Below are 27,942 nucleotides of genomic sequence, written 5' to 3'. Positions count from 1 at the left end.
CCTAAACCAAGGCCAATCAAACCCAAACTCTGAACAAACATCCATCCTTACCTAGTGGTAGAAGTTGAAGAATGAAACCTGGGGGCTATTGGGAGCCGTTTCCCCAGTGATTTTCTTTTGGGATCAGGAAAAGATGTAAAGGGATGATACAGATCTAGTTATCTATAGAGATTTTAATCGGGCATATTGGATATGACTTCCATCCTGTTCCTGGCTTGGGCAGCCAGACGGGACTTGCAGGCTCTTGGAGGTCGCATCTTGTCCTTCCCCCTCCCACCACGGAGGTAGAGTGACTACAAGTCCCGGCATGCGCAGCGCTCAGAGCCGGGCGGGGGCGGGGCGGACCTCGGCGGTGACGTCACCGTCCCGGGGCGGGCCGGGGGAGGGCGGGGCGGCAGGGCGGCGGGGCGGGCCGGGAGGCTGCAGAGCGCGCTGGTGCTGATGCAGGATGGCTGAGCGCGCAGGAGCCCGGGAGGTCTGAGCCGGGCGAGGCTTGTTCCCTGCGCACCGCCTCGTCCGCCTGCCGCGTGGTCGCTGGCAGGTGGGCCGGGCGGCGCTGGGCAGGGCCGGGGCAGGGCCACGGCAGGCCGGTGTGCAGGCGTAGGGGCTGGAGCCGAGAGGCTGCCCACCTTCCCGGGCTCGGAGCGGCCGGGGCTGCCCAGCCGGCCGGGGTCGCGATGACCTGCTGAGAAGCGTCGTCGAAGGCTGCAGGAGGCGGCCTAGCTGTGGGTGGTGAGGCTCGCGGCCTCCTCCCCATCGTTCCCGGCCCCGGCCCCCCCACCCATCCCCGCGCCCCCTCCCTACCGCCGGCCGAGATGGCGGATCCAGCCGAATGCAGCATCAAAGTGATGTGCCGGTTCCGGCCCCTCAACGAAGCGGAGATCCTCCGCGGGGACAAATTCATCCCCAAATTTAAAGGCGATGAGACCGTGGTGATCGGGGTAAGTGGCCGGGGCGTCCGCCTCCCCTACTGCTCCACGCCGCCGCCCGGCGCCCCACGCCCCAGACGCAGCGGAGATGTTCAGGCCGCCCCCTCGGACATCCCCGCGGGACTGGCCTCACTGGTGGACCTGGCCAAAGACCCCTAGACCCCCAGCCCTATGGTTCCCTCCTGGGTGGGTGGAGAGGCGGCAGGGGACGGCGGGCCGGGCCAGGCGGCCGGGGTGGGGGTGGGGGGCGAGGACGGGCTCGGCGCCGCCATTGTTCGCGGGGTGGGGGCCCGGGTGGGCCCATTGTTCCCCACGCTCTCCTCGCCGCGTGGGTAGTGTGTTCGGGTGACCCCGAAGACGGGTGCCCAGGCCCCCTTTAAAGTGTGAGCTCTGCAAACCGCAAATGCTTCGGGGCATCAAGCAATTCGATTTACCAAAGAGATTTACCTCTTCTTCTCACGACCTTAGCAAAAAAGAAAGAAAAAAAGAGTACAGTAAGAATTCTAGCCGCGTCTCGGAGCTCCCCGCGGCGTTTCACCTTGCTCCGCGCGCGGAAGGCGGAGGGCGGGGGGAGTACTGGTGGCCTCGGTGTCCCCAGGAGGCCTGGTGTGTCTCACGCCTGGCTGCCCTGGATGTGGAGTCGGGCTTGAACCCTCCCCTCTGGGATGACCTCCCTCCCATGTCTGCAGACCCTCGAATGCGCCTCACGCTGGGTGGAGACGAGGCTGTGTCCTCATCTGTGGGGCAAGGAGGCTCAGAGCGCAGCGAGATAACCCCTCTGTGCCAAGAGCAGAAGTTACTTCGTGCGGCTCGGACCCCCCTCCCTCTTGATCTCCCTTCCCCACCTTTTCTCCCCGACCCCCTCCCCGACTTAGTTCCCTCTGTACCGCAGGGGCTGCTGGTGGGGGGAGGGAGCACCAATGGTTTTTAGTTCTTAAAGGAATCTGTCAAATGAAATACACCAGCCCTTCCCTGCCTGCTGTCCGCAGCGTGTGTGGCTGATGATGGTTCCCCCTTTGTATGCGAGCCGCGTGGGGAAGGACCGAGTTAATGGGAGCCTCCCGGTCCCCGCTGACACGTTCCTGGCAGCCTGCTCCAGGCTGCTGATGCAGCCTTCCCGTCCCCAGCATTGATTAAGTGATGTCATCCCGATCACTGAGCATGCTCCGACTAACCCCCTCCTCCCCTTCCCCCAGTGGCTGGTGTATTTAGGTCAAGTGATTGACAGGTGACAATTTACCGAGGGTATTGCCGGAGTCCGGCTGGCCTTTCTTAAGCGCCAGAGGCCGACGTTTTCCAGCCCGGGCGGTCCCCAGCATCTTTGCCAAGGTTGTCTGCCGCAGTCCCTGAGAAGGGCCCTGGGGACCAGCAGGTGCCAGCTGTACCGTAAGGCGGGCTCTGTCCACGCTAGAGGAGCCTGGGCAAGGCTCTGGTCTCAGGGCTTTTGACCAGTACCTCGCTTTAAAAGGCAGCTTCCCTTGAGGACCCTTTCTCCCTTCCCCATTTTCACAGTCATCAGGAAAGTCTGACCTCCAAACGCTATGTGGATGGGCGGTCATTCTGTGAGCTGACATTTAAGGGCAGGAAAGCAGGATTTTCTTTCTGCTTAGTGTTAAACTTGCAGAGAAGATATAAGCTACCATTGATGAGGAAGGAAATTCTGCAGTTAATGGTAGATAAGTGTTAGTGACATATACATGGACAGTACCTGGGGCAGATAGTGACTTGTTTGGTTTACAGCTCTCAGCCAGGATCTGCCTACAGCCTGATCTGCTACTTAGTGAGCCAGGTTGTGGTTTAGATGGAGTGGGAGTTACTGGGGACATCTAGTCCCTGCCCCTTGGCTTGTAACAATTTTCAAACAAATAATTGTGCAGTACTGGAACATGTTCTGGTGACCCTACTTTTTTCCCTGAGGTTTAGAAGATCCTGAAAAAGTTTTTTTTCTCCTCTCCGCTCTCCTCCTCCATTCCCTTTCCCCTCCCCCCTCCCTTCTCCTCCCCTTCCTCCTCTCTTAGTACCAATGAAGTAATAAATAATCTTCTTTGACCTGTATGCAAAGCAGAGACCCTTAATTTTAGAATTATTCTTCTTTAATATTATGATATTGCTCTGAGTATATATTTATTTCCTTATCTAAGTATACATATATTATTGGCTAAATAAATTAAAGCCAAGTCACCATATTAAATAAGAAACTTAAATAAAAATTGTAGATGTGAATATACACATTGCTTTTCAACTGTAAAGTGATTTTTGCTCATCCTACTGTAATCCTTTATTACAACAGTTTTCAATTTTTTTAAGGTAAACTTTTTATTGAAATGAAGCATTCATATAGAAAAGTGTTACCATAAGTATACAGCTTGATGGCTTTTCACAAAGTAAATGCTCCCTATAACCATCTCACAGACTAAGAAACAGACATTTCAGGACCCCAGAAATCCCCCTGTGGCCCTTCCAGTCCCTAACTCCCCCTGCCTCAGGGTAACCACTATTCTGACTTCTGATGCTATGTATTAATTTTGCTTGTTTCTTTTTAACTTTATATACATAAAACCATAGAGTATGTTCTCTTTTGTGTGTGGTTTCTTGCGATTAAGTGTTATGCTTGTCAAATTCATCCTCATTGTTTTGTAGTATTCCATGATACGAATATACTACAATTTGTCTACTGACTGTTGTTGAATATATGGATAGTGCTGGTATGAACATTTGTTTACGTATCTTTTAGTGAGTGTATGTACAGAAAAGAAGACTGCCAGATACTAACGGGTATTGGTGTTTGGGTTGGCATGTGCCAGGACCCTTCCTGTTCCTTAATTGATACTGTGGCACTAAAGGAAATGACGATTCTGGCAGTCTGTATCATGCCATAAACACTGAGTAGAATGGCCCCAAGTCAATTCAGTTGGAACCAGCTCACATGGTTCAGTTGCCGGTGAAGACTGCCTGAGATGTGCACAACCTTCCTTAATTCTAGGGGCACAGACTGGAGATGACCGAAGAAGCCCAGACTATCCAGAAATGTGTCACTTTCACACAAGTAAAGAATGAATTTTGGTGGAGTTATCTGTTAGTCCAAATTTAGATGCCAGAAATTCTTTGTGTTTTTGAAACTGGGGTCATATTTTCCCTTAAAGTTCTGTTTGTTATGGAGATATATTCCAAGAAAGAGATTTTACAGGTGGAGGTTCTAGATTTCTCTTTCATAAAAATGTCCTGTCTGGGAGAAATGATCTCTATCACTCTTGCAGTTTTTCAGATTTGTGCAAAGCTCTCTTTCCTTCACCACCCCAGCCACAATCTCTCCCCACTTTGAACTCTGATAGCATTTGTTTTGTGTATGATCTGCTCAATTTTTTGCCTTGGATTATTATTAGCTTTGGTCATATATCTAATGACATTGTAAGCCATGTATAGAGACAAGGACCATGTATGTTTTGCTCCTTTATACTTCCCAGGGCTTTGTGCATAGAAGGTACGTAATAAATATTTATCAATCTCTTTGTGAATTCTGGAAATCTTTACTTTGTATATTTAACATAGTTTATAGACTTTTTATTGGCTGTAGGCTGCGGGGAGTAGTTAAAAAATAATTTTAAAGATAAGTGCTGTTTCTCTGAGTGGGCCTGGTAAGCTAGCATATATAATGCTTAAAATGATATAAGAAAATTGGGAAAGAACTACACTGAGCTTTGGCAAAAGTTAGAAAAGCTAAAGACATTGATGGTGAGCTAGAAGTGGAGAGTGGGAGTGGGTAAGTGATTAGAAAAGAGGCTCCCTTCCATATCACATTAATTTTTCAGCAAAAATATTGGATTTACAGCATTTCTCAGAGTACTCCATTAGCTGCTAAAAATCCTGGTGAGTCATCCATTACTTTGGGCTCTGCCTATTGGTTTTGAAGCAACTGTATTTTATTTTATTTTTTTTTTGGAGACAGAGTTTTGCTCTTGTTGCCCCGGCTGGAGTGCAATGGTGCAATCTCGGCTCACTGCAACCTCCTGCAACCTCTGCCTCCTGGGTTCAAGTAATTCTTCTGCCTCAGCCTCCTGAGTAGCTGGGATTACAGGTGCCCGCCACCACGCCTGGCTAGTTTTTGTTTTTTTTAGTAGAGATAGCGTTTCACCACATTGGCCAGGCTGGTCTTGAACTTCTAACCTCAGGTGATCCACCTGCCTTGGCCTCCCAAAGTGCTGGTATTACAGGAGTGAGCCACAGTGCCTGGCTGAAGCAACTGAATTGATGGAAGCTCTGACTTGGTGAGTTCTCAGTAAAGAACTTTGAAATGGACTTTCACACTTTACTTTCCTTTTATTGGGCTTTTCTGTTTGCAGTCTTGAGAAAGCAGGTCTGACTAAAGATGAGTGCTTCCTCCTGAGGCAACGTAAGTTATGGCCTAAGAGCCAGAGCAAAACATCAGCCACAAACCTGAGCTGGAAAGCGGCCTCACTCTTCAGAAGCTTAGATTCTTTCTTGGCAGTGGATGGATGGGGGAGGGGCCTGGACGGAGACCAAATTCAAGCCTGAGTTAGGATTTTAGAGATCAAATGAAGAAATACAGCTACGTCTTAAAACTTTTCTTTTTTCCACAGTAATGGTCTTCCAAAGCAATAACATTAAAACAGTTCTGTTTTTTCAAATTTACACACAGTAATTCCACTTTTTTTTTTTTTTTTTTTTTGAGATGGAGTCTCAATCTGTCACCTTGGCTGAAGCGCAGTGGTGTCATCCTGGCTCACTGCAACCTCTGCCTCCTGGGTTCATGCAATTCTCCTGTCTCAATCTCCCAAGTAGCTGGGATTACAGGCACGTGCCACCACACTTGGCTAATTTTTGTATTTTTAGTAGGGACGGGGGTTTCACTATGTTGGCCAGGCTGGTCTCGAACTCCTGACCTCATGTGATCCACCTGCCTTGGCCTCCCAAAGTGGTGGGATTACAGGCATGAGCCACTATGCCCAGCCAGTAATACCACTTTTTTGGTGTATAGTAGTTCTATGCTTTGGGCAAATACATAGAGATTTGTGACTACCTTGTATTAATTAGTTTTCTATTGCTGCCATAACAAGTTACTACAAACATAAGAGGCTTGACACAACACATTTATTTTATTTCACAGTTTTTATAGGTCAGAAATCCAGTAGGTTGGCTGATGTCTCTGAGTGTTTAGAATCACATAAAGCCACAATCAAGATATTGGCAGGGCCATGCTCTTTTCTGGAGGGTCTAGGGAAGGATTTATTTCTTTGCTCACCAGATGGGCGGCACATTTCAGTTTCTCATGGTTGTAGGACTGAGGGACCCATTTCCTTGCTGATTATACCTGGGGTATGTTCTCAGCTTCTAGAGGCTACTCTTGGGTCGTAGCTACTTGCCCCACTTCTTCCATCTTCAAAGCCAGCAGCAGTGGGTTGAGGCCCCCTCTTCCAGGCATGCATGTCTCTGACTCTTCTTCCTCCTTCCACTTTTGGAGGCCCATATGGTTACACTGAGCTCCCCATCCGAATAATCTGAGATAATCTTCCTCCTTTAAGGTCATCTGATGAGCAACCTTAATTGTATCTGAAATTTCATTTGTAAAGTTCCTTTTACCATGTAACATTAATTTATTCACAAATTCCAGGGATTAGGGTATGGATGTCTTTTTGGGGCTGTTATTCTGTCTACCACACACCACCATTATCAAGATTAAAAACAGTTTTATCACTCCAAAAAATAAATAAATAAAATAAGATCCCTTATGCTTCTCTGGCAAGCACTTATCTGTCTTCCTGTCTATAATTTTGCCTTTTACAGATTGTCATAAAATAGAATTATACGTTATCTTTTTGAGTCTTGGTTATTACAGTTAAAAATTCTTTGAGATTTATTTATGTGTGTATATCACTAATTCATCTCTTTGTTTGCTTAGTAGTAGTCTATTGTACGGCTATACCATAGTTTATTCATCTATTCAGCTGTTGAAGGACATTTGGATTGTTTCCACTTTGGTATAATTATGAATAAAGCTGCTGTGAACCTTTGCATATAGGTTCTGTGTATGAATTTTGTAAATATCTAGGAATGGGATTACTGGGTTGTAAAGTAACTACATATTTAACTTTATAAGAAACTGCCAAACTGTTTTCCAAAGTGGTTGTACCATTTTTCATTTCCATCTAAAAGCAGAATTTTAAACCAAAATAAGTTTATTTAGTCACTTTGTCTAAGTGCACTGTAGTCTAGTAGTGTCAGGGTGTATCAGTGCTTCATTCCTCTGTGCTCTAAATTCAGCGATGTTGATATCACCTGAAATGGATTAGTGATTTCCTTCACATGTACCCTGTGAAATCACAGACTGAGTGAACACCGCAGAGAGCTGTAATCTGGCATATGTCACCGGGGCCACTCACTATTCACAGTGGGCACACAGTCCGTGAATGGGGTGGGAAGAGGGAGCAGGAAAAGTGAGACAAAATCGAGTATAGATTCACTAGCTAGCTGTTTTTTTTTTTCCAAGTTGCTTAGCTTTCCAGGGCATGAATTTTCTCATATTGAAAGTGCAGATAATAATTACTTATCTCACAGGGTCATTTGGACGAAATGAAGTGGTGAGACAGTGTCTGGCGCAGAGAAAATAATCAAAAGATGCTAATTGCCTTCTATTCCCTTGGTGACTTTCCCCATATCAACATTAGCTTTTCCCCCCAAAATTACTGCCCTATTCTGGCTATTCCTTGAAAACCTTTCTTGTATTACCATTTCTTAGACATTTGTTCACCCCATTCTCCTGGTTGGAGTAGCCACTGTTTTCATCTTATTTTTGGTATATCTAAACATCCTTGAAGGCAAAGTGCATGTTTCATTTAGTTCTAGACTATGTTAGCTATTCCTTTGTGATCATGCATGAGATGTGTGTGTGTGTGCGTGTGTGTATGTATCCTTCCCATGTAGCTTTTTCTTTTTTTAATTTAAATTTTCGTCTCCTTTACTGTAGTTGTATAGTTGCTTAGTAAATGTATCTTGACTGAAGGTTTCTGTTTTCCCCTTTCCCTGCCTGAAATCAAGACTCCATGAATGCCAATTTCTGCATTTCTGTAAATTACTTGTGTAGCACTGGAGACTTCCCTCTGCTTCCACTGGAGCTTGTCTGGCCCGACTCCCCCATTTAATAATGTTTTCCATTCTCGGCTCTTCTTCCCATTCACAGTCAGAAACCTCCCCCCACCTTTGATTTCCCTTTAGTCCTTTCTTACCTCAGGGTTCCCACCTGTGTCTACTTATTAAAAAAGCAAAAACAAATTGGCTACTCCCTAATGGTTTCTCTTGAGTTGAAAAAAATAAAGCCCCTTGACAGATCCAGTCTCATGTTACTTTTTCCCAGGTTTTTTTTCATGAAGTTCTAATATTGTGACTGAGAAAGTTCTCCCTGTAATCCATTTGCTGCGTGTCAACCACGCTCCTTTTAGTAGGAATTGAGTCGTTGAGTTTGAGGTTGTTTGTAAATATCATAGAGAACTCTCGAGAAAACAATTTTAGATTCATCATAGTGTCTTCCTGGCATGGAACATGGGCGTGAGTCAGATAGCCTGATGAACTCTGAGCTCTGCCACTTCTTAGCTGTGAGAACTTGGGCAAATTCCTAAACCACACTGAGTTCTAGTTTCCTCGCCTGTAAAATAGAGATAACAACACTCTCCACTGTCCAGGGCTGTTGTGTGCTAAGCCCAGTGGATAGTCCACATCAGGCATCCAGTTAAGGCCTAGTAGTGGTTCATTCTCTGCATTGTTGTCCGATTGACTAATCTTGGGAAGGTGCAGACCCTTCAGAGTTTCCTCTGTGCCCTCAGGTTGGAAACCAGATGCTTCAGTGGGGCATTCCAGGGCCTCCATACTGCGGGTCTGCCTACTTCCTAGCCTTACCCCTCATCACATATTTGATCTGTGCTTCTGTTCCCCCTCAAAAAGATTAGGCTGCTCAATCCCGATCCCTTTCCCCTCAGCTGCTCACATCAATCCACATACCAGGGGTGACCATCCTCACCTGCATGGCCTGTGAGCTTTGGAAAAACCTCCACTCACCTTTAGACTCTCAGCCCACAATACTTCCACTGACACTTTTTCTGATGAGTTCCTCTCTCCCCCTCCTTCCAGCCGGGTGGAATCAGCCTCTTCCCATTAAGCATCACTGTACTTTGCTCTTCCCCAGTAATGCATTTCATTTATTTAGTAAATCTGTGCTTTCCTCCAATTAGGCTGAAACTTTGAGGGCAGGAAATTGTGTCCCATTTATTTCCATCTCCAATGTCTGGAACAGAGTAGTTGCTCAGTATAAGACATCTTTTGAAAAAAAGGAAAGGGTGCTGACCCTCCTTGGCTGTCAGAGTTAAAGGTTATTTGCTTACATTGTCACTTTGATCTCTGTCCAGCTCTGGCAATTTGTCTTTCCTCCTTTAGACATCTTTATGGTTTTGTTATTATTTTCTTAAAATAAATAGCTTCTTTTTGTGTATGTGAGGGTCCCAATATGTTGCCTGTACAGTGAAAAAAATTTAGAACATGGAAAAAATCATAAAGAAGGTAAAAATTACATTTAATTTTACTAACCAGAAAATATCACAATTAACATTTTATTGCATATTCCAGTTCTTTTCTATTCTTACAACACACTTTGTTTTAAAAAAAGATATTTTATAAAATCTATTTTAAAACTGTTTTACTTAATAATATACTTACTAAACTAAATGCTGATGTCTGAAGTCTAGTGTACTATACATTTTCAGCATTTTAAAAGTGCATATAATTTCATTATATGCCTAACCAATACTTTATTTCCTACTAATGGACCTTTAGGTTTTCTGGGTTTATTTTTTTTTCCCTATTATAAACAAAGGCTTGATAGAAACATTAGTCCATACACCTCCTCATGGACTTGCCCAGTTACTTTGTTAGAATACATTCCTAGAATTGAGATTACTGGGTGAAAGTATATACGAGATGGTTTTAAGACATCCACTGTAGTTTGTGAAGGGAGCAACTTAGAAATTGCAAATTGTCTTCTGTTTTGTAGTCCCACTTCTCTGCTCACCCTGTGGAACTGCTGCCAGTTTGTCTCATAAGGCATCCCTTCATATTCGAGCTAAATTAAATTCTTACTGAGGGTATGTGCTTCGTCATGCACTGTTAACCCCCAGGTCTGGAATGTGGCAATGCCTTCAGACTTTTAATGTAAACCGTAGGATTTTGTAGGCTGTCTGTTGTCAGTTTCAATATCCTAAAGGATGTTGTTTGTTGGAGGTGATCAAAAGCTAAATCTCTCTCTGGAGGCAGACAGAGATAGAGGCCAAGATTGTAGTCTTAGGGAAAAATAGGATGGATGGATGTATCCTTTCTTCTTGGTGCTCACATTGAATGGTCTGTGATATCTTCTGGGCAATGGTAAGCTGAGAAAGGAAAAAAGTAACCTCCTCAGAAAAGCCCTAGGCAGAGACTTGCTTTTTCTCTCCCGGCTTGATTCCTAGGTGCTCTTTTAGAAAACTTATTATATAAAATTTCAAACATACCGCAAAGTAGAAAGAATAACAAAATGTACTCATCAACCAGTTTTAACCATGATCATCAGCAAATGGCCAATCTTATTTTTTGCACACTCTCCTACCTTTCTCCCCAACCTCACTGGACTATTTTAAAGCGAAATCTTAACATCTCATATCTTTTGACCCACAGGCTTCAATATGTATCTCTTTATTTTTAACATAACTACAAGAATACTATTACATGTAAAATATTAACAATAATTCCTTACTATCAAATGCCCAGAAGATTCCCTCCATTGCTTTCTACCTTTCTTTTTGCAGTTGGTTTCTTCAAATCAGAAGGCTAGGTACTGTTGATTTCCAGTGAGGAGAAAGAAATGCTCATCCATGTCGACCTTGAAACAAGAGGAGCCTTTTGCCATGATAGACTTGTCTAGTGTAGAGTCAGGTGTGGTGGTACAAGAGTGCACGGGGCCATCAGGGCTAACAGATTCCCAGCTTGTCTTCCTTCACAATGCTCATGTCCATGTCCCAGTTATCCTTTTTAATCCACCAGTGCCAGTGTGGCAGGGTCACCTGGAAAGCTATTTAAAGAGCTTTCTGCTCTGTGGCCTTCTTCCTGCTGCTGCTTCACCTTGCCTTTGCTTGTTAAGCATCAGGGAAACAGGCAAATGCGTCTCATTTGTCTTCAGTACCCTCTCTTATTAGATTGACATCAACTACATTTGGAGCAATCCTCTTACGTGTGTCCAGGTGTATTGCATATGACCTTTTCCGTCAGTGCATAACCATCCTTGATGTGAATTGAACGCTGGAAAATATGTCCGCAGAGCTGAAGGGAAAGCATATATGTGAGATCAGAATTCAACACAACAGTGTACTTAAAGGAAAAAGGTTTGTAGTTCTCTTTTTATGTTTCATATTCCTTTTCTCATTAAAGGAAAACTTTTGAAGGGAGATGGAGCTGGAGGAAAGGTGCAAATAAAAAAACAAACCCCAGTAATTTATACCTTTAACATCTTTAGCTGCAGAGTATTTTTTTTTTTTAAATGGAGTTGCCCAGGCTGGAATGCAGTGTTGTGACCTGGGCTCACTGCAACCTCTGCCTCCTGGGTTCAAGCAATTCTCTTGCCTCAGCCTCCTGAGTAGCTGGGATTACAGGTATGTGGCTCCATACCCAGCTAATTTTTGTATTTTTAGTAGAGACAGGGTTTCACCATGTTAGCCAGGCTGGTCTCGAACTCCTGAACTTGTGATATGCCTGCCTCAGCCTCCCAGAGTGCTGGGATTACAGCCACTGCGCCCGGCCAGCTGCAGGGTATGTTCTTAAGAGCTGCAGATCACTAATATTATCTTAAAAGCATTTATTTGAAGATCTTGGTGACACAGTTCTGTATTGACGCATGGCGGAGACTCTTCCTTTGTCGGGCTTACTCTCTTAGTAGTCTCTCCCATTTCCAGGTCTCATTTTGCCTTATGAGGAAAGGCCGAGCAGTCGGCTTCAATTCTCTGAGGAGGTTATATCATAGTTTTTCTCGGAACGACCTGTCTGGCACCTCACTCCTAAGAGATTATTGATTTTCACCTGGGAATCTGGGCACAGAACAACTCCATCAATATTAGAAACTTGGGATAGTCATGGGGGAAGGGACTTCTGTTCCCCTTTCACAGCCATCTCTTGCCCCATAGACAAGGACAAATGCCAATTTGGTCAGTATTTCATCCTGCATCTGCCCTCTGCGACAGGCTGACCACTGTAGGGTCTGGCTTCCTGGTCTGGCTTCCAGGGACGACTTTTCTCTCTCCTCTCTGAATGCTGCTGAGGGGATAAGTTCAGCTTACTCCACAGATTCAGGCCCAACTGGGCTGGTCTTAAGGTTTAGAATAGGTAAAGCTGCAGAATGTTGGGTGGGAAGTAAGGAAATGGGAAGACCCCACATAACCCTCCTCACCTGGGACTTTGGCCAGGTCTCGTATTGGGATGATGGGTGTGGGTGCCCTATCTAGGTGGTGCTTGGATACCTGGAGTGTCATTATTCTTGTGTAGATCAGACTTGCCCACCCAGCGGGAAAGAGGGGGCTGTAGGGGAGGCTTCTGGCACTCCTGGGTCCCTGATACCAATGTTATCATGATAGCATCAAATCCTTCTAACTACTCATTATTTGTTTGTATGAAACATGTTGTAAAGTCGACTTTAGAAGGGAAGGAAGTGTTTAGCTCTTCCAGGATAATTAATTACTTCACTAAAATATGCAACCTGCTAATTATCTGTCCAAACAAGCAGGAGAAATAACACCCAGACTACCCTAGGATATATCCTAGAATAACAGCCTTGCTTGCTCATGTGTTTGTTAAAATTTTCTTGATAAATATGGCTCTTGGTAAAGATTGGCTTGAGTATCTGCTTGAAACAATATTTTCTGTTCTAGACATTTATCCGAAAGAGTTTGAAAGGGGGAAAGCACACACCTGTTTGATAGCTACTTCCTTAGTAATATTGTGCTGTCCAGATGGTAGCTGTGCATGACTACTGGGCACCCGTCACGTAGGTAGTCAAACTGGGATGAGCAGTAGGTATAAAATATTCATCAAATTTTAAAGACTTAGTACACAAAAAGTAAAATATTTTACTAATATTTTAAAATATTCATTACATGTTGAAATGATAATATTTTGGATGTGTTATGTTAAATAGCTTAATAAAATGAATTTCACTTCTTTTTACTTCTTTTAATGTGGCTACTAGAAAGTTTAAAGTTACATGTGTGGCTCACATTTGTGCCTGGCGTGTATTTCTCTTGGACAGCACGACTCTAACATTTAGAGGTGACATTCTGATTTTTTTTTTTTTTTTGCGTTTATTAATTTCAGTTTCACTTTGATACATGGAGGATGAAGTATGTGCTGAGCTCAGTACTAAGCATCATGGATTTACTATGATAAGTAAGACAAAGATCCCTGCCATCAGTAACCTAAGTCCAATGTGGGGAAAGCAAGTTAAAAAAATCACTTGGCCTGTAGTCCCAGTTACTCAGGAGGCTGAGGCAGGAGAATCAATTGAATCCGGAAGGTGGAGGTCAGTCACAATGAGCCAAGATCCTGCCACTGCACTCCAGCCTGGTGACAGAGCAAGACTCTGTCTCACAAAAAAAAAAAAAAAAAAAAAAAAAAAAAGGAAAAAGAAAAAGAAAGAAAGGAAACAATGGCTTGATATCAGTGCCCAGAGACAAAGGGAAAGAAGACATGGGGGGAGCCAAAGTAGAGAAACACATTCCATTCTGTTCAGGGAAACCTCCGACAGAGGGACAATTTGATTCTTACTTTGAAGCTGGGGTAGGAATCTGTTTAGAAAATGTAAAATTTGAAAATGTAAAATTTGCTTTTTTTTTTTTTTTTTTTAGATTCAACTTCCGTTTTCTATGCAGGGGGTACACGTGCAGGTTTGTTACTTGGGTATCTTGCACCCAAGCAGGAGCATAGTACCCAGTAGGCAGTTTTTCACCCCACACCCCTTTCCCGCCCTCCCCGCGCTAGTAATCCGCTTAGGTTACTTTGCAGTTCTCTATAGCTCTTTACATGTTTGCGTTTTGAATGTTGTTGAGGAAAGATGCGAGAACGAATGTGTGCTGGAGGCTGCCCCCTCCCCGCCCCCATCACTACCCCTTCCCCTGCAGCAAGGCCTGCGACCCCGCGGGTGCCCGCGGAGCACTGTAGCAATTTAAGTTCGTGCAAGCTGTTTGCGGCAGCGGGTTTGGGATGCATTAGTAGTGGGTGACATTGAGAATGCCCAGAGGCGACGGGGCGCCTGGTCTCTGAGAGGTGGCACGCTGCCTACCGCCCTGGTGCCTGGCTCCCCCGGAAGGGGCCCCCAGCCGCCTGCCTGGGAACGCACCGCAGGCCCGCGGCTCCTCGGGGGTCGCCTCCGCGGGCGGCCTGTTTCCAATTTCCAGGCGAGGAGCGACGCGGTGATGCAAATCTGCCACTTACCTTCTGTCACCATTCTGTCGCTAGCGCTCGGAATGATGAAACCTCCTGTTCTGGAAATGCATTCCCCTTTAGCACCAGCGCCTTCTAATGAGGTCCCTCCGCCCCGCGGGACAAAAGCGCCCATTAGGAGGCCTGGTGGTGGGAGGTGGCCACTCCGTTTGGCACCTCGAGGGAAACCGCCTTTGTCGCTCACAGGTGCCTCTTTTTGTTCTGGCCTCTGCTTGTGGAAGAGGTCGCCTTGCAGGTGAAGGCCACACAGCTCTTCGGAGAAGGAGCCTGATTCTGTGCTGAAAAATCTCTCTTCTCAACCCCCACTCAGGTTTCTGTTGTCCGGGTTGGCACAGAATTGATTTTTCCTCCTTTGTAAATGACAAAAACGCTGTGATGGTAACATGAAAGCAAGCAACAAATCTTCCCACCCGACAGCTTTCATTTTATTTTTTCTATCCTCCTTTCTTCTCTTGGTTGGTGCTTAATATTAGAAAAAAAAAAAATCCAACCGTAGATATACAGTTCTGCCTTTTTACCTAAATATATTACTCCATAAACAGTTTCCATGTTGTGTGATATCTTCATGTTTCTACTTTTCAGTGACTACTTAAATGTCCTGTGGGCTGATAGGTCACAGGTTGCTAACCCATCTCATCATAACACATTGGGATCTCCATTTTCCCTTTCTCTAGGTGATGGGTTAATGAGCATCTGCATGCACAGAGCTGTGTTCTTTTGTTGAATTATTTCTGGAGGATAAATTCTCTAGAAGCAGATTTCCTATTTCCAATGCTGTGAACATTTTAATTTGATTCTATGAAATATTATCCTATTGCTTTCCATACAGGGTCTACTAATTCCCATGACCACCAGGGAAGTATGAGTGTCCCATCTGGTGGTTAATTCATTTTTGAAATAAAGGAGATTTTGAAATCTTTTCATTTTTGAAAATATTTGGAGAGCAATGGTCTGGGATTCATGTATCTTAGAGATTTTTTTAAATCCTGTTTCTCCTCTGATATATATTAGTTGTAAACTAATTGTATAACTATTTAGCAAACTATTTTAACTTGGAATATTGTTGCCAGTCAGCACTCCAGGGGTCAGGCTGGTGGGCAGGGAGTCCCTTGGGCTATATAGAGGGAGGAAGGACTTGGAGGGGTTAATGTACTCCACTCCTCAACATCCATCAACTGGCAGAGGAGTTGGTTGGAGATGGTGATTTACATTTGGGACTAACTCAGGGCTCTTCTCATATTCTCACAGATGTAATTATTTCTGCTGTTGCATTGGATGAGCTTCAGACCTTTGGTATACTAATAGCAGCACCCATGGGGATCCATTTCACTAGATGATCTGGCACTATGTTTGACTGCTTCTGGTAGGAATTCATCCTTCTTCTGGGAGGTGTGGTGACACCACTCACAAGACATTACTTCATGCTTTGATGATTATGTGCACGCAGGGATCCGCACGTCTTTAGTTCTAGAAGAGCCCAGCCACCAGACACATCATCCTGTGGGCTCACTGGCAAGCCTGGGGCTGGGAAAGGAGAACCTGAGTAAGATAAACAAAAGGAAAGGCAGTATGAGGAGGAAATTGGGGTAGAAAAAGAGAAGAAATGAATTCTGTGGGCCCCCTTTCTGGGTATATTTGTTCTCGTATCTTACCATAGAAGACATGACATGTTTCCTTTTCTACAAAATTTACTTTGAGTACAAAATGCTGCTCATTAATGCATAGTCACTCAAACACAGAGGTCCTTTCTTGTGCCTTAACTATCATGCTGAGTATCATTTACTTAAGAAACTAACTGGTTTGTGAAAATTTTACCTATAATGCTGTTATACTACTTATAAGCTAAAATAATAGTTTTAAAAATGTTTAAAGACACTTTTTTGTATACAACTTAAAGAACATGCAAGGTGTAAAGAGAAAAGGAAAGATGGAATAAGAGTTTCTGCAGGGGAGAGAAGGTATTCAAGATGATTACTGTGCCAGCCTGGGAAATATAGCAAGGCCCTGCCTCTACAAAATAGTTTTAAAAAATTAGCCAGGTATGGTCACGCATACCTGTAGCACCAGCTACTTGGGAGGCTAAAGCAGGAGGATCGCTTGAGCCTAGGACTTGGAGGCTGCAGTTAGCTACGATTGCACTACTGCCCTTCAGCCTGGGCAACAGAGCAAGAGCCTGACTCTAAAATAAAAGAGCTGTGGTCACTGTGTGTGAAAGGACAAGGAAGCATGTGAGCCATTTTCGAGAGAACTGAATATAGAGGAGCCAGTAAGGTGGCTGGAAAGGAGGGGATTGGATGTGGAGGGACTTGAAAGAGGGCTAGAGGAATTGAAACTTGGTTTAGTTGACTTGGTATTCTGCTCTATCCTATAGCTGAATCAGAAATACTCCCATGTGACATTTCTTCTTAAATGTTGTATTACTGCCCTTCTCATAGACCTTTATGGACCTATTTCATGAAGAACAATTTTCCTCTTACATCAACAAAGTCATATTCTTACTCACTTGCAAAATATTGTAATTCTAACAGTGTAGTGACAACACTTAAATAAGAGGTTTACATATATGAAATCATTCATTTTATCTTTATTATTTATTTATTTATTATTATTTTGAGACAGAGTCTTACTCTTGTTGCCCAGGCTGGAGTGCAGTGGTGTGATCTCTGCTCACTGCAACCTCCACCTTCCGGGTTCAAGCGATTCTCCAGCCTCAGCCTCCCAAGTAGCTAGGATTACAGGCATGCACCACCATGTCTGGGTAATTTTGTATTTTTAGTAGAGATGGGGTTTCACTATGTTCAGGTCAGGCTGGTCTCAAACTCCTGACCTCAGGTGATCCATCCTCCTTGGCCTCCAAAAGTACTGGGATTATAGGCGTGAGCCATTGCATCTTTTATTTTAATCTTTAATATAACCCTATGAAGTAACTGCTCTTGTCATATCCCCTCTTGCCATTCTGCAAATGAGGAAACTTGGGCATAGGGAGGTTAAGTAAGTTGCTGAAGGTCCCAGAAGAGTAAGTTGTGGCTCTGGGATTCAAACCAAGACAGTGGGTTCCAGCATCCTTCCTTTTAGCCATTTGTTATGTTGCACCTAAATTTTGGTTCATACCAGGAATTGAGAATGTTTGAGCGCACAGCATTTTCTAAACTAGAGTTTCTCTGAGGCACTAGTTCTTTGAGATGTTACCTGATAAAAGGATTTGATGTCAATCAAGTGTGACAAGTGTTTTTCTCATTCTCTGCCTCTTGGAGCCTTCCTCTTGGAATCAGCAATCCTGCAGTAAATGAAATAAGCATACCTAGCTTTGTTGTTCCCATTAGCAACCTGTTAGACTGAGACAGAAGTTTGGAAACTACTATAGGAGAAGACAGCTTTAAACCTGGGCTAGACTTAACAGTGGAAGAATTTTTTTCGCCTCTGTTGCTTGCTCTTGCATTGATCTCGAATTATGTATGAAGGCAGAATTGGCTTCTCTGTTATGCTGTGATGTCCATCTCAAAGGCTGTTTAGGACCTTCGGTAGAACACAGTGCCATTCCTCTCAGGGTTGGATGCATATGCTTGGAAACCTCTTAGGCTACACTCTGAATGTTTAGATGTACTATTAATCTACATGTAGCTGTCCACAGAGAAAGGATTATGATCCTTTTCTCATAAAAACCTTTATTTACTCTGTTCTTCTCTGCCTTCAAAGTGGAGAGATTTATGTCTGCTTCTTGGATTTCTAATTCCATCTGCTCATCCAGCCACACTGCTAAACTGTTTTCTAAAAATTTTTCGGTAGCTTTTGAAAGATACATCATGAAGATAATTTTATCTTCTTCAAATAATGACAGTTTTGTTTCCTTCTTCCCAGACATAGACTTTTAATTTCTTTTTTCTTGTCTTGCTGCATTGGATTGGACCTGCAGGACAGTCTAAAATAGTCAGTGATTCTCAGAATCTTTGTCTTGTTCTTGATCTTAAAACAAGGTGTGCTGTACAGTTTTAGTAAATATTTATTGTTGAGGTAAGAAAGTATAGTCTATACCTGGTTTGTTTTGTTTTTAATCATGAATGGGTCCTGAAGACCTCGATTGGCTCTTTCTTGAATTGCAATAGTTTTGGAAAACAATTCCCTGTTTCCTTTCTACCCTTTGGTGTCTTTCGAACACTGTTGCTAAACTGTTCTTTCCAAAGTGCCACTCAGATTATGCCAGTTCTCTGCTCAAAAACATTTAAGTCTTCTCCTTTGCTCACTAAAATAAGTTTGAACTCTTCAACTTGTTTTCTGTCATTCAGCAAACCCCTCCACACTACGTTGCCGTTAGCCTTTTGCCTTGATCACTCTACTTTGCGTCAGGACTCTGCCTTTCTCAAATCTAACTATCCACTGTATCCTAAACTCGGTCTGCATGTTCACTTGTCCAAGCCTTTGTGGATGAGGTTCCCTCTTCTTGGAGTGCCATTCCCACCTATCTGTGCCTCTAAATTTGTTCTCACCCTAGAAAGTCACAGTGAGGTATTTTCATTTCTCTTTAGTCCCTTCCTCCTTGGAATTATCCCACTTGGAGTGTGAGCACCTCTCAGGTCAGGGTTTGCTTGATTAATTTTCATATTCTCAGCACACGATTCTGAATGGGTATGCATAATACATGATGGAATGAATGAATGAATATTTCTTGTGGCACTTACATTCTCATTTTCATGATTATTTTTAGTCTCATTACCTCCCTACCTCCCATTGTCGGTTCCACCTGAGGACTAAAGAAGCTGCCCACATATTGCTTTTGTGCAATTCACTGTATTTGGACCAAACTGCAAATGTAGGCATTTCTTAGGAGAGCAGAATTCATTTATCTTACATTCAAGCAACTCACTGTTTAGTAGAGGAGACAGATGGAGAGAAACACATACACACACACACACACACACACACACACACACACACACACAAGCACGCGCACGCGCACACACACACACACACACACAGAATACAGTACCACTGACAAGTGATTGAATAGTACTCAAGGATTATGAAGCATGAAACACCTTAAGGGTGGGGCAAAGTGATTTTGGAGAGGTTTCATAGTAGTTTGCAAAGTGGTTTCATTTTCCACAGAATAAAAATAGTTCTGTATTGAGTATCCAAACTCCATTATCTTCTATTTAGTTATCCAGTTGGCAGTGCCAAAAGGAAGGAAATTATAGATTCACTAAGTAAAGAAAATGATTGCCTTGAAATGATTTCTTCTTCTACCAAAATGTAGAAGCCACACATACAAAACACCTTTCTCTTTTTGCAACTTGCTAGTCATAAAATTATTTTAATGTGAACTGAAAGCTGGCATCATAAAGAAAGAAAGGTCCAAGAAGTTAAAACTGAAGACATTAATATAAATGAACCACACTTAAAATTCTATTGATAGTCCTCAGCTCTGAAAGGGAAATGTCTATAATTTACCTAAATTGCCTTGAAATGAAAAGAAATAAGAGACTTCCTTCCTTGGATGTCTGTTTCCTGGCATTTTTCTTATAACCAGGCTATAGAGTGATTGAATTATTATTACAACCCTGTAGCGATTATTTTCATTTCAAGAGTGCAGGTTAATTTCAGCCGAATATTTCAAATAAGTTTAATGCAATATATATAATAAATCAATGCTGCGCCATAGAGTCCGAGGATCAAAATTACTTTAGATCAACCAATGCATTTTTCTTAAGGATGGTCAGTTGTTCATCCTAACTTCTTATTCAGGAAAATGGAAGTGGGAGGTGGGAGGGAAGATTAAAGGGAGTATGAAAGTAATCACAAGTGTTCAGTAGTTTCTTTTTGCTTTTTTTCTTTAATTTTCTTTTCTTTTTTCCAAATATTATATATACATTTTAGATTGATTTAAAAAATTCAGGAAGTTAAGATTTGGAAAGTAGGAATGCTCCTTATTCCCTCTCCCTCTCCCCAACAATAAGTATGAACTGATGGGTGTTATATCATTCTAATACTTTACTTTTATAAATTCTATTCTAAAATACTTAATACATATAAAATAATATATATAAAACAAAAACAAATGATAAGATGTTCTAATGAAATTAACACCCATGAGGCCACCATCCACTTAACATCACTTTACCAATATGCAAGCCTCCCTTCATCTCAGCTGTTATCCTCCTCACTCTGAAGCAAGCACTCCCTGGAATTTCGCTGTTTTTAAGAGGAGTCTCTGCCCAGGCTGAAGTGCAATGGAGCAATCTTGGCTCACTGCATCCTCCACCTCCCAGGTTCAAGTGAATCTCATGCCTTAGCCTCCCTAGTAGCTGGGATTACAGGTATGCATCACTATGCCCAGCTAATTTTTGTATTTTTAGTAGAAACAGGATTTCACCATGTTGGCCAGGCTGGTCTCAAACCTGTGACCTCAAGTGATCTGCCTGCCTCTGCCTCCCAAAGTGCTGGGATTACAGGCATAAGCCTCTGTACCTGGACCTACTTTTATCATCTTTATGATTTTACTGCAAACATTTTTTGGTGCTAAATGATACATTGCTTACTTTTTTTGATCTTGAATGTTCAAAATATTTATAAAAATACCGTATATATTTTTCTGTGCCTTACTCTTTTCTCTTAACATTTATGTTTCAAATGGATGGTCAAAAAACATAGCCTATGCAAATTCTATTCAATATAACTAGTGTATTAGTTTGCTTGAATAGCCAAAACAAAATACTACGGACTGAGTGGCTTAAGCAACAGAAATTCATTTTCTCATAGTTCTGGAAGTTGAAAGCCCAAGATCAAGGTGCCAAGGTTGGTTTCTGATGAGGGCTGTCTTCCTGGCATGTGGATGGCCACCTTCTCACCGTGCATGTCCACACATGTGCGCGCGCACACAAACACACACACACACACACACACACACACACGGAGGGGGAGAGAGAGAGAGAGAGGGAGAGGGAGAGAGAGATCTGGTGTCTCTTCCTCTTCTTATAAGGACATATAAATCTATTGAGATAGAGCTCCACCCGTATCACCTCATTTTACCTTAATTACCCTCCAAAGACCCTGTCCCCAAACATGGTCACACAGGATGTTAGGCATTATGCTAACCCCCAATGTGGGGCTTCAATAGTTAAATTTTGGGGTGGACCCAGTTCTGTTTAAAACTAGTAGTATAGTATATACTAAAGTCATTATATGCTGCAGGGGGTTCAGAGATGTGAAAAGTCAGACCCATCCTCTGAAGTCAGGAAACCCATCCTCAGCCCATGAAGGGTTTCCTGGCTTTTTCTAAATAACCAAATTTAGATTCCCCAGAGGAGAGCTTTTGGTGAGCCCTCCTAGAGTGACTTATGTGAACAGTGAACAACATATACCTGAGCTGAGCCTGCAAACAAAGGAGTAGAGGGACCATGTCAGCGGCATGCCAGCTTTTCCCGGGGAGGAGTGGACATTATTGGACCTTGAAGCCTGAGTATTGAAAGATGCTTGGATATCCAGCTGTTTCTTTCACAATGGGGTGGATGGCTACATAAAAAGAATTCTACAGCAATCAGACCATTTCATGTACTGCCTCCCCCTTTGGAGCATCACGATGCTGATGTGTCTCCTGTTTTATTCAGTGAGAAAAGAGAATCCCAGGCAAATGTTTCGGTAAGGGATTGAGAATGTGCTGGAACAGAGAACAATAGGGAGGTAATTCTTTTAGCATCATTATGCCTTGCTGGAGCTGTCGGGGACAAAAGACAATAGAAACCTAAGAAGTTAAAAATTAGCCATTTGGAACTGAGTTTTTGGTAACTGTCATCCTGCAAAAGGCTAGCCTATTCCAGCATTCTGTGATGAGAACATTTTTAGTAGAGCAGCAGTTTTCCATTTTTTTTTTTTTGACTATGAGATCATGATTCATTTTTCTTTTTCTTTTTTCCTTTTCTTCTTTTCTTTTCTTTTCTTTTTTTTTTTTTTAAGACGGAGTCTCACTGTCACTCTGTTGCCCAGGCTAAAGTACAGTGGCGTGATCTTGGGGCTCACTGCAGCCTCTGCCTCCCAGGTTCAAGCGATTCTCCTGCATCAGCATCCTGAGTAGCTGGGATTATAGAAACACACAACTACACCCAGCTAATTTTTGTGTCTTTAGTAGACATGGGGTTTCACCATGTTGGCCAGGCTGTTCTTGAACCTTAGACCTCAGGTGATCCACCCGTCTTGGCCTTCCAAAGTGCTAAGATTACAGGTGTGAGCCACTGTGCCCAGGTCGAAATCATGATTCATTTTAGCAAGAAATAGAAATACATTGCAACTTAACACACAGACACACATCTGAAATAATAGTTTTATGAAATGACACTGTTAACGTGTGATATCTTCTAATATTTTCTATTTTACTCTGTCTCATTTTAGTTTTTAAACTGCTGCTTATGGTCTAATAAGTTTAATTTATGAACCAGCATGTAGTCGACAAGGGTTTTTTGAACTTTTGGGAGTTATTATAACCTCTTTTCAAAAATTCAATTTTCCCTAGCACATTTGAAGGGCTAAAGGCCATCAAAATCTTATTTTTCAGCATTCTCTAGTCCTGTTCAGCTCAATGCTCCACCTCACAGATGTTATAAAAGTATGTGATATTTATTAATGCAACAAATATTTTCGAGTCCCAGCTCTGGGCCAGACACTATGTTAGGCAATAATGAAATAAATTTTCCAGATTAGTGGCTTGTTTGTTAAGTGTATATAGAATGTATTTAAAAATCATCCTGTGCAGGTGTGAGGGCTCACACCTGTAACCCCAGTACTTTGGGAGGCTGAGGCAGGCAGATCACTTGCAGTCAGAGTTCAAGACCAGCCTGGCCAACATGGTGAAACCTTGTCTCTGCCAAAAATACAAAAATTAGCTGGGTGTGGTGCTGTGCACCTATGGTCCCAGCTACTCAGGAGGCTGAGGCAAGAGAATCACTTGAACCTGGGAGGCAGAGGTTACAGTAAGCCAAGATCACACCACTGCACTCCAGTCTGGGTGACAGAGTAAGTCTCAGTCTCAAAAAAAACAAAACATCCAGTATACTCCAGGGAGAGGTGGTGCTGGCTAGTACAGAAAGCGCAGGGTTTGAGTGAGTAAAGAGAAATTGAGCCCTGATTTGTATCCTGTACCTTCCTCCCATCCAAGACTGGCTCTGAGGCCTTCTGCATGTAGACCACTGTGGGAAGTCCTATCTCTCTCCTAGCCCTCCCTTCCTGCCAAATGTCCTGTCTTGTCCATGTAGGAATGGAAACCTTCAGGCATGTAGGGAGTGGAGAGTCCTAGATTGAGAGGCTCTCTCCAATCTGAAAAAGCCAGAGTTGCCAATTCCCTGTGGTAGAATAGGCAGGCTCATGTTGAATGTTACCACCAAACCAATCGTTAAATGCAGAAGGCCACAGAGCCCTGAACTGAGTATCTCATGAGACAACTCTTATTTCCTCTGTAGCAGGCAGAATAATGGCCCCAAAAAATGTTCACTTCCTAATCCCAGAGCCTGAATATGTCATGTTTCATGACCAGTGGGAATTAAGGTTGCAGGTGGAGTTATGGTTGTGAAATCATTTGACCTTCAAATAAAGATTATCCGATGCAATCACAGGGATTCTTAAATGGAGAAGAAGGAAGCAGATGGTCTCATGAGACTTGATGGCCATTACTGCTTTAAGGGCTCATGAGACTTGATGGCCATTTCTGCTTTGAGGCTGAAGAGGGGTTGTGCAAGCTAAGGAATACAGGTGGCCTCTAGAAGCTGCAAAGACAGGAAAATGGAATCTGCCCTGGAGCCTCCAGGAAGAAAGCAGCTCTGCAGCCCATTGACATCAGCCCAGTGATGTCAAGTTGGACCTCTGACATAAAAAACTGCAAGATAATACATTTTTTTGTCTTAAGCCACTAAATTTCTGTTAATTTGTTATAGCAGCAAAAGGAAACTAATATACCACCGTACTACATAGTATTGTTTAATTTTTTAAAAAGCAAACACACATTGTTACCAGAAGTAAAGATGAGAAAAACAGTAATATTTTGAAGGACTCATGTTCACATTAATAACCAAACATCTAGCATTCAGAGAAAATTTTATATGAAATGGAGACATGATGTATACAATCATCTCTGCAAAAATAAGAATTGTATTAGATGCTTGCTATGTAGAATATTAATTAAATAGATTTTTTTTTCAGAATTCCAATTTATCAACCTATATAGTTCTTTGGGCAAGAACACCTTTTAACCTTTTTTTTTTTTTTTAATAAGATTTAGTGACAAAGCATATAAAGCCATATCTTACTGTTTTAATGTTATTTTTGTTTCAAGGCTACTTGCTGCTTTATTGTTTAATACCATTGGCAGTGTCAGCTTTTGAATTAAAAATGGAACAGATGAAGTAAAGCAAATTAAAGAGATTTATTTTATTCTCTTAAGAAAGAACAACTAGATGTGCTTATGCTTGGCATAAGAAAACAATTGAGGCTGGACGCGGTGGCTCAGGCTTGTAATCTGAGTATTTTGGGAGGCCGAGGCAGGCAGATCAACTGAGATCAGGAGTTCGAGACCAGCCCGGCCAACGTGGAGAAACACTGTCTCTACTAAAAATAAAAAATTAGCCAGGTGTGGTGGCAGGCACCTGTAATCCCAGCTACTTGAGAGGCTGAGCAGGAGAATTGCTTGAACCCAGAAGTCAGAGATTGCAGTGAGCTGAGGTCGCACCACTGCACTCCAGCCAGGGTAACAAAAGTGGGACTCTCTCTCAAGAAAACAAAAAAGAGAAAGAAAACAATTGGATAATTAATACTCCCCACTTACCTACAGACTCCTTAAAAACAGCTGCAATAGATTTCCTCAGCCAGGTCGTGGATATTTCTTCCTCCTGAATTCCATGGGGTTGGACTTTTCCTTCTCCTATTTCTGTGTACACCTCCTTCATTCACAGCAGAATGTAGGGAATGCCTGGATATTAAGGCAGCAGGATGATTTCAGATCCCATGGAAAACAAGTGGGAAAACAGCCACTTCATTCTGCCCAACTTTATGCTCAGCTCAAACCGATGTAGAGACAATTACATTTGGTAGCTGCCCCAGAATCAGGCTGTTTGGTCAGCTTTATTGAACCATTTTTCTACTCTTCAGGTGCCTTGTTTGATTATTCCTTGGAAAGCTATTCTGCTGATTTTGTGATTATTTTTTTTTCACATTTGGTTTCTATGCAGCTCAGTTTTCAGTATTCCCAAAGATGTCTCCATTTTGCCAGTGCTTTCTACTTCTCAGACCTTGAAGCAGATGGCTTTCATGATAATTTATCTCCCCATTCATTCTTTTTTCTTCTCCTTTTTTTCTTTTAACCAAAAACTCCTGAAGTTATACCAAGTAATCCCCCTTCATTCTTAAATGTGTATCATTGTGGACACTCTATCCAATAACCCACCTGGCCTCACCATTTTCTATTTAAAGCTTACAGTCCAATGATCTAGTCATGTAGGGAATGCCTATCTGTGAAGGTTTTGTGCCAAGCCCAAGAAAGGCCTGTGATTTGTTTTCAGAACCTTGGAAAGCAAGTCTTAAAATGTTCCTCATTTTTCCCTTCTGTGAGCGCAGACAGTCAGCTGACACAGGGACCTCTCCCTGTCTGCCAACAGAAACCTGGGATGGCTCTTTCTCATCCCTCGTTACCCTACCCTTGTTTGCCCCTTTACAAGCTTCCGGCCTCCTCTCTGGCAGTTACTTTAATTGTAAAATGAAGTTTGCATTTGGTAACTCCCATGGCAACATCGGTCAGAGATCACACCTTTACTCTCTAATTACAAACTGCCTTTGGGAAAGGGTTTAGCAAGTATTTAATTGGTGCTATGTACTGGAGATGCATTGGGGACAACGAAATGGAGCTTGGGCTTATAGACCAGAGGGAGAAAGAGAAAATTTCAAAAGCAATTATGGTTCAATGTTGGAGGGCAAGTGTAGGGGTGAGGCCACAGGGTGGGCACCTGGTCTAGAAGGGGGCAGGTGGGGCAAGGACCTTTGTTGGAGGGTTCCTCATAGAGAATAGCTCACGAACATTCTTTGCTGCTCTCTAACAGGAACAGATATCTTCATATCATTATAAAATGCAAAAAGCCCCAACAAACCCATTGCATTACAGTGGCAGAAATAAAAATGGTGGTTGCTGAGATGGGGTTGGCCAGAAAGTAAAATGATACAAATGCCCTAATTAGTCTTAGGTGGTTGTTTTGTGAGGATATCTAATTGTCAAAATTATGTACTGGAATAATTCACATCTATCATTGTATGTAAATTAAAATAGAAAGCGATAGGAGAAAGCTTTCCATGTACTAATATATAGAAAACTCTTCAAGATACATTCAATGGGAGAAGCAAGGTGGAGGCAGTCATATATAACCTGCCACCTTTTATGGCATAAAGGGGAACAATTAGTGGTCTATGGTTGACTGCTTCTGTGTGCACAAAGAAAGAACTCTGGGAGAGTGGTGAGGCACCAGCAGCAGTGTCGGGGCTGGGAGGTGGTGAGCAGCTGGCAGCTGCAGGAGTAGTGGGCAGGGGTGTGAGGGAGATGTTTCACTTTTATACCTTATACCTTCAAAAATCCTTTATACGTTTTTGTGTTTGAACTGCATAAACATATTTCTCATTCAAAAAAGAAAAAAGAAAGCAACATGGAAACCAAACTAAGGAGGTTTTAAACTGAGATATAAGATGCTTTCAATTATTCCCTATGACAGGCTATTTATCAGTTTAATATTTTTAAGAACTTCCTCCCATCAGTGCTCTGAGAACCAGCTGAGCAGATGTGGTACGCCCATGTCAAATACCTCAATGTCTCCTGTCACCGTAGCACTTGGGGCCTCCATCTCTCCCAGCCTTCCTAGCTCCTTGCTCCTGGAAACCCCCCTCATCAATCTCTGACATTTCAGCGGAAATACTGTTTGTCATCTCCTAAGGAATCTGGAGGACAGCCTATGTGAGATAGATCGTCAGTTACAGGCTCTTCTTAAAGAGTCAATACCCCCTGCAGAGGCCAGAACACTGGAACAAATGTAAGGAAGGTTTAGTTTTTAAAGACAACTTTTGACTTGAATTAAATAGGATTGGCTACTTCTTGCCCTTCCTGAGGATGGACTGTGCATGGTAGAGACCTCTTCACTGGGTTTGCTGCTGTTTCTCGCTCTGTGAGTTGGGGTCTAACAGTCAGGTTTGGTCCATGACAAAATGGGAATCCTTTCTTTCCCCTCACATTAGTGTCTCCTTTCTATGCAGCAGCTGTGGAAACAGCACCTTTTGTGGCCGAATACGCCATCAGAAGTGCCACTCATGTTCCTGGATTCTCTCTCTTCTGTGGTTCCATTTTTTTGAGTCCTGCGTTCTCCCCCTGAATGGCTCAAGAGGGGAAAAGGCAGGCAGACAGCTTCTTTGTGCCAGGAACCTTTTTTTTTTTTTTTTTTTTTTTTTTTTTTTTTTTTTTTTTTTTTTTTTTTTTTTTTTTTTTTTT

The 27,942-nt window shown here is 42.9% G+C and overlaps 1 protein-coding gene across 1 annotated transcript in view; it reads left to right on the top strand.

Annotated features, from left to right (window-relative positions):
- The first annotated feature begins 427 nt into the window (after positions 1–427).
- The window catches only part of KIF5C (kinesin family member 5C), a 152,171-nt gene continuing 124,656 nt past the window's right edge, over positions 428–27,942 (top strand). Inside the window, exon 1 of the mRNA XM_017523231.2 lies at positions 428–941. Within this exon, the coding sequence (XP_017378720.1) occupies positions 816–941 (126 nt within the window). The 5' untranslated portion in view covers positions 428–815. The remainder of the gene's footprint in view (positions 942–27,942) is intronic.

This window comes from Cebus imitator, unplaced genomic scaffold, assembly GCF_001604975.1.
Source record: "Cebus imitator isolate Cc_AM_T3 unplaced genomic scaffold, Cebus_imitator-1.0 Scaffold27, whole genome shotgun sequence".
Taxonomy (NCBI): Eukaryota; Metazoa; Chordata; class Mammalia; order Primates; family Cebidae; genus Cebus; species Cebus imitator.
This window is presented reverse-complemented; position numbering and strand designations above follow the sequence as displayed.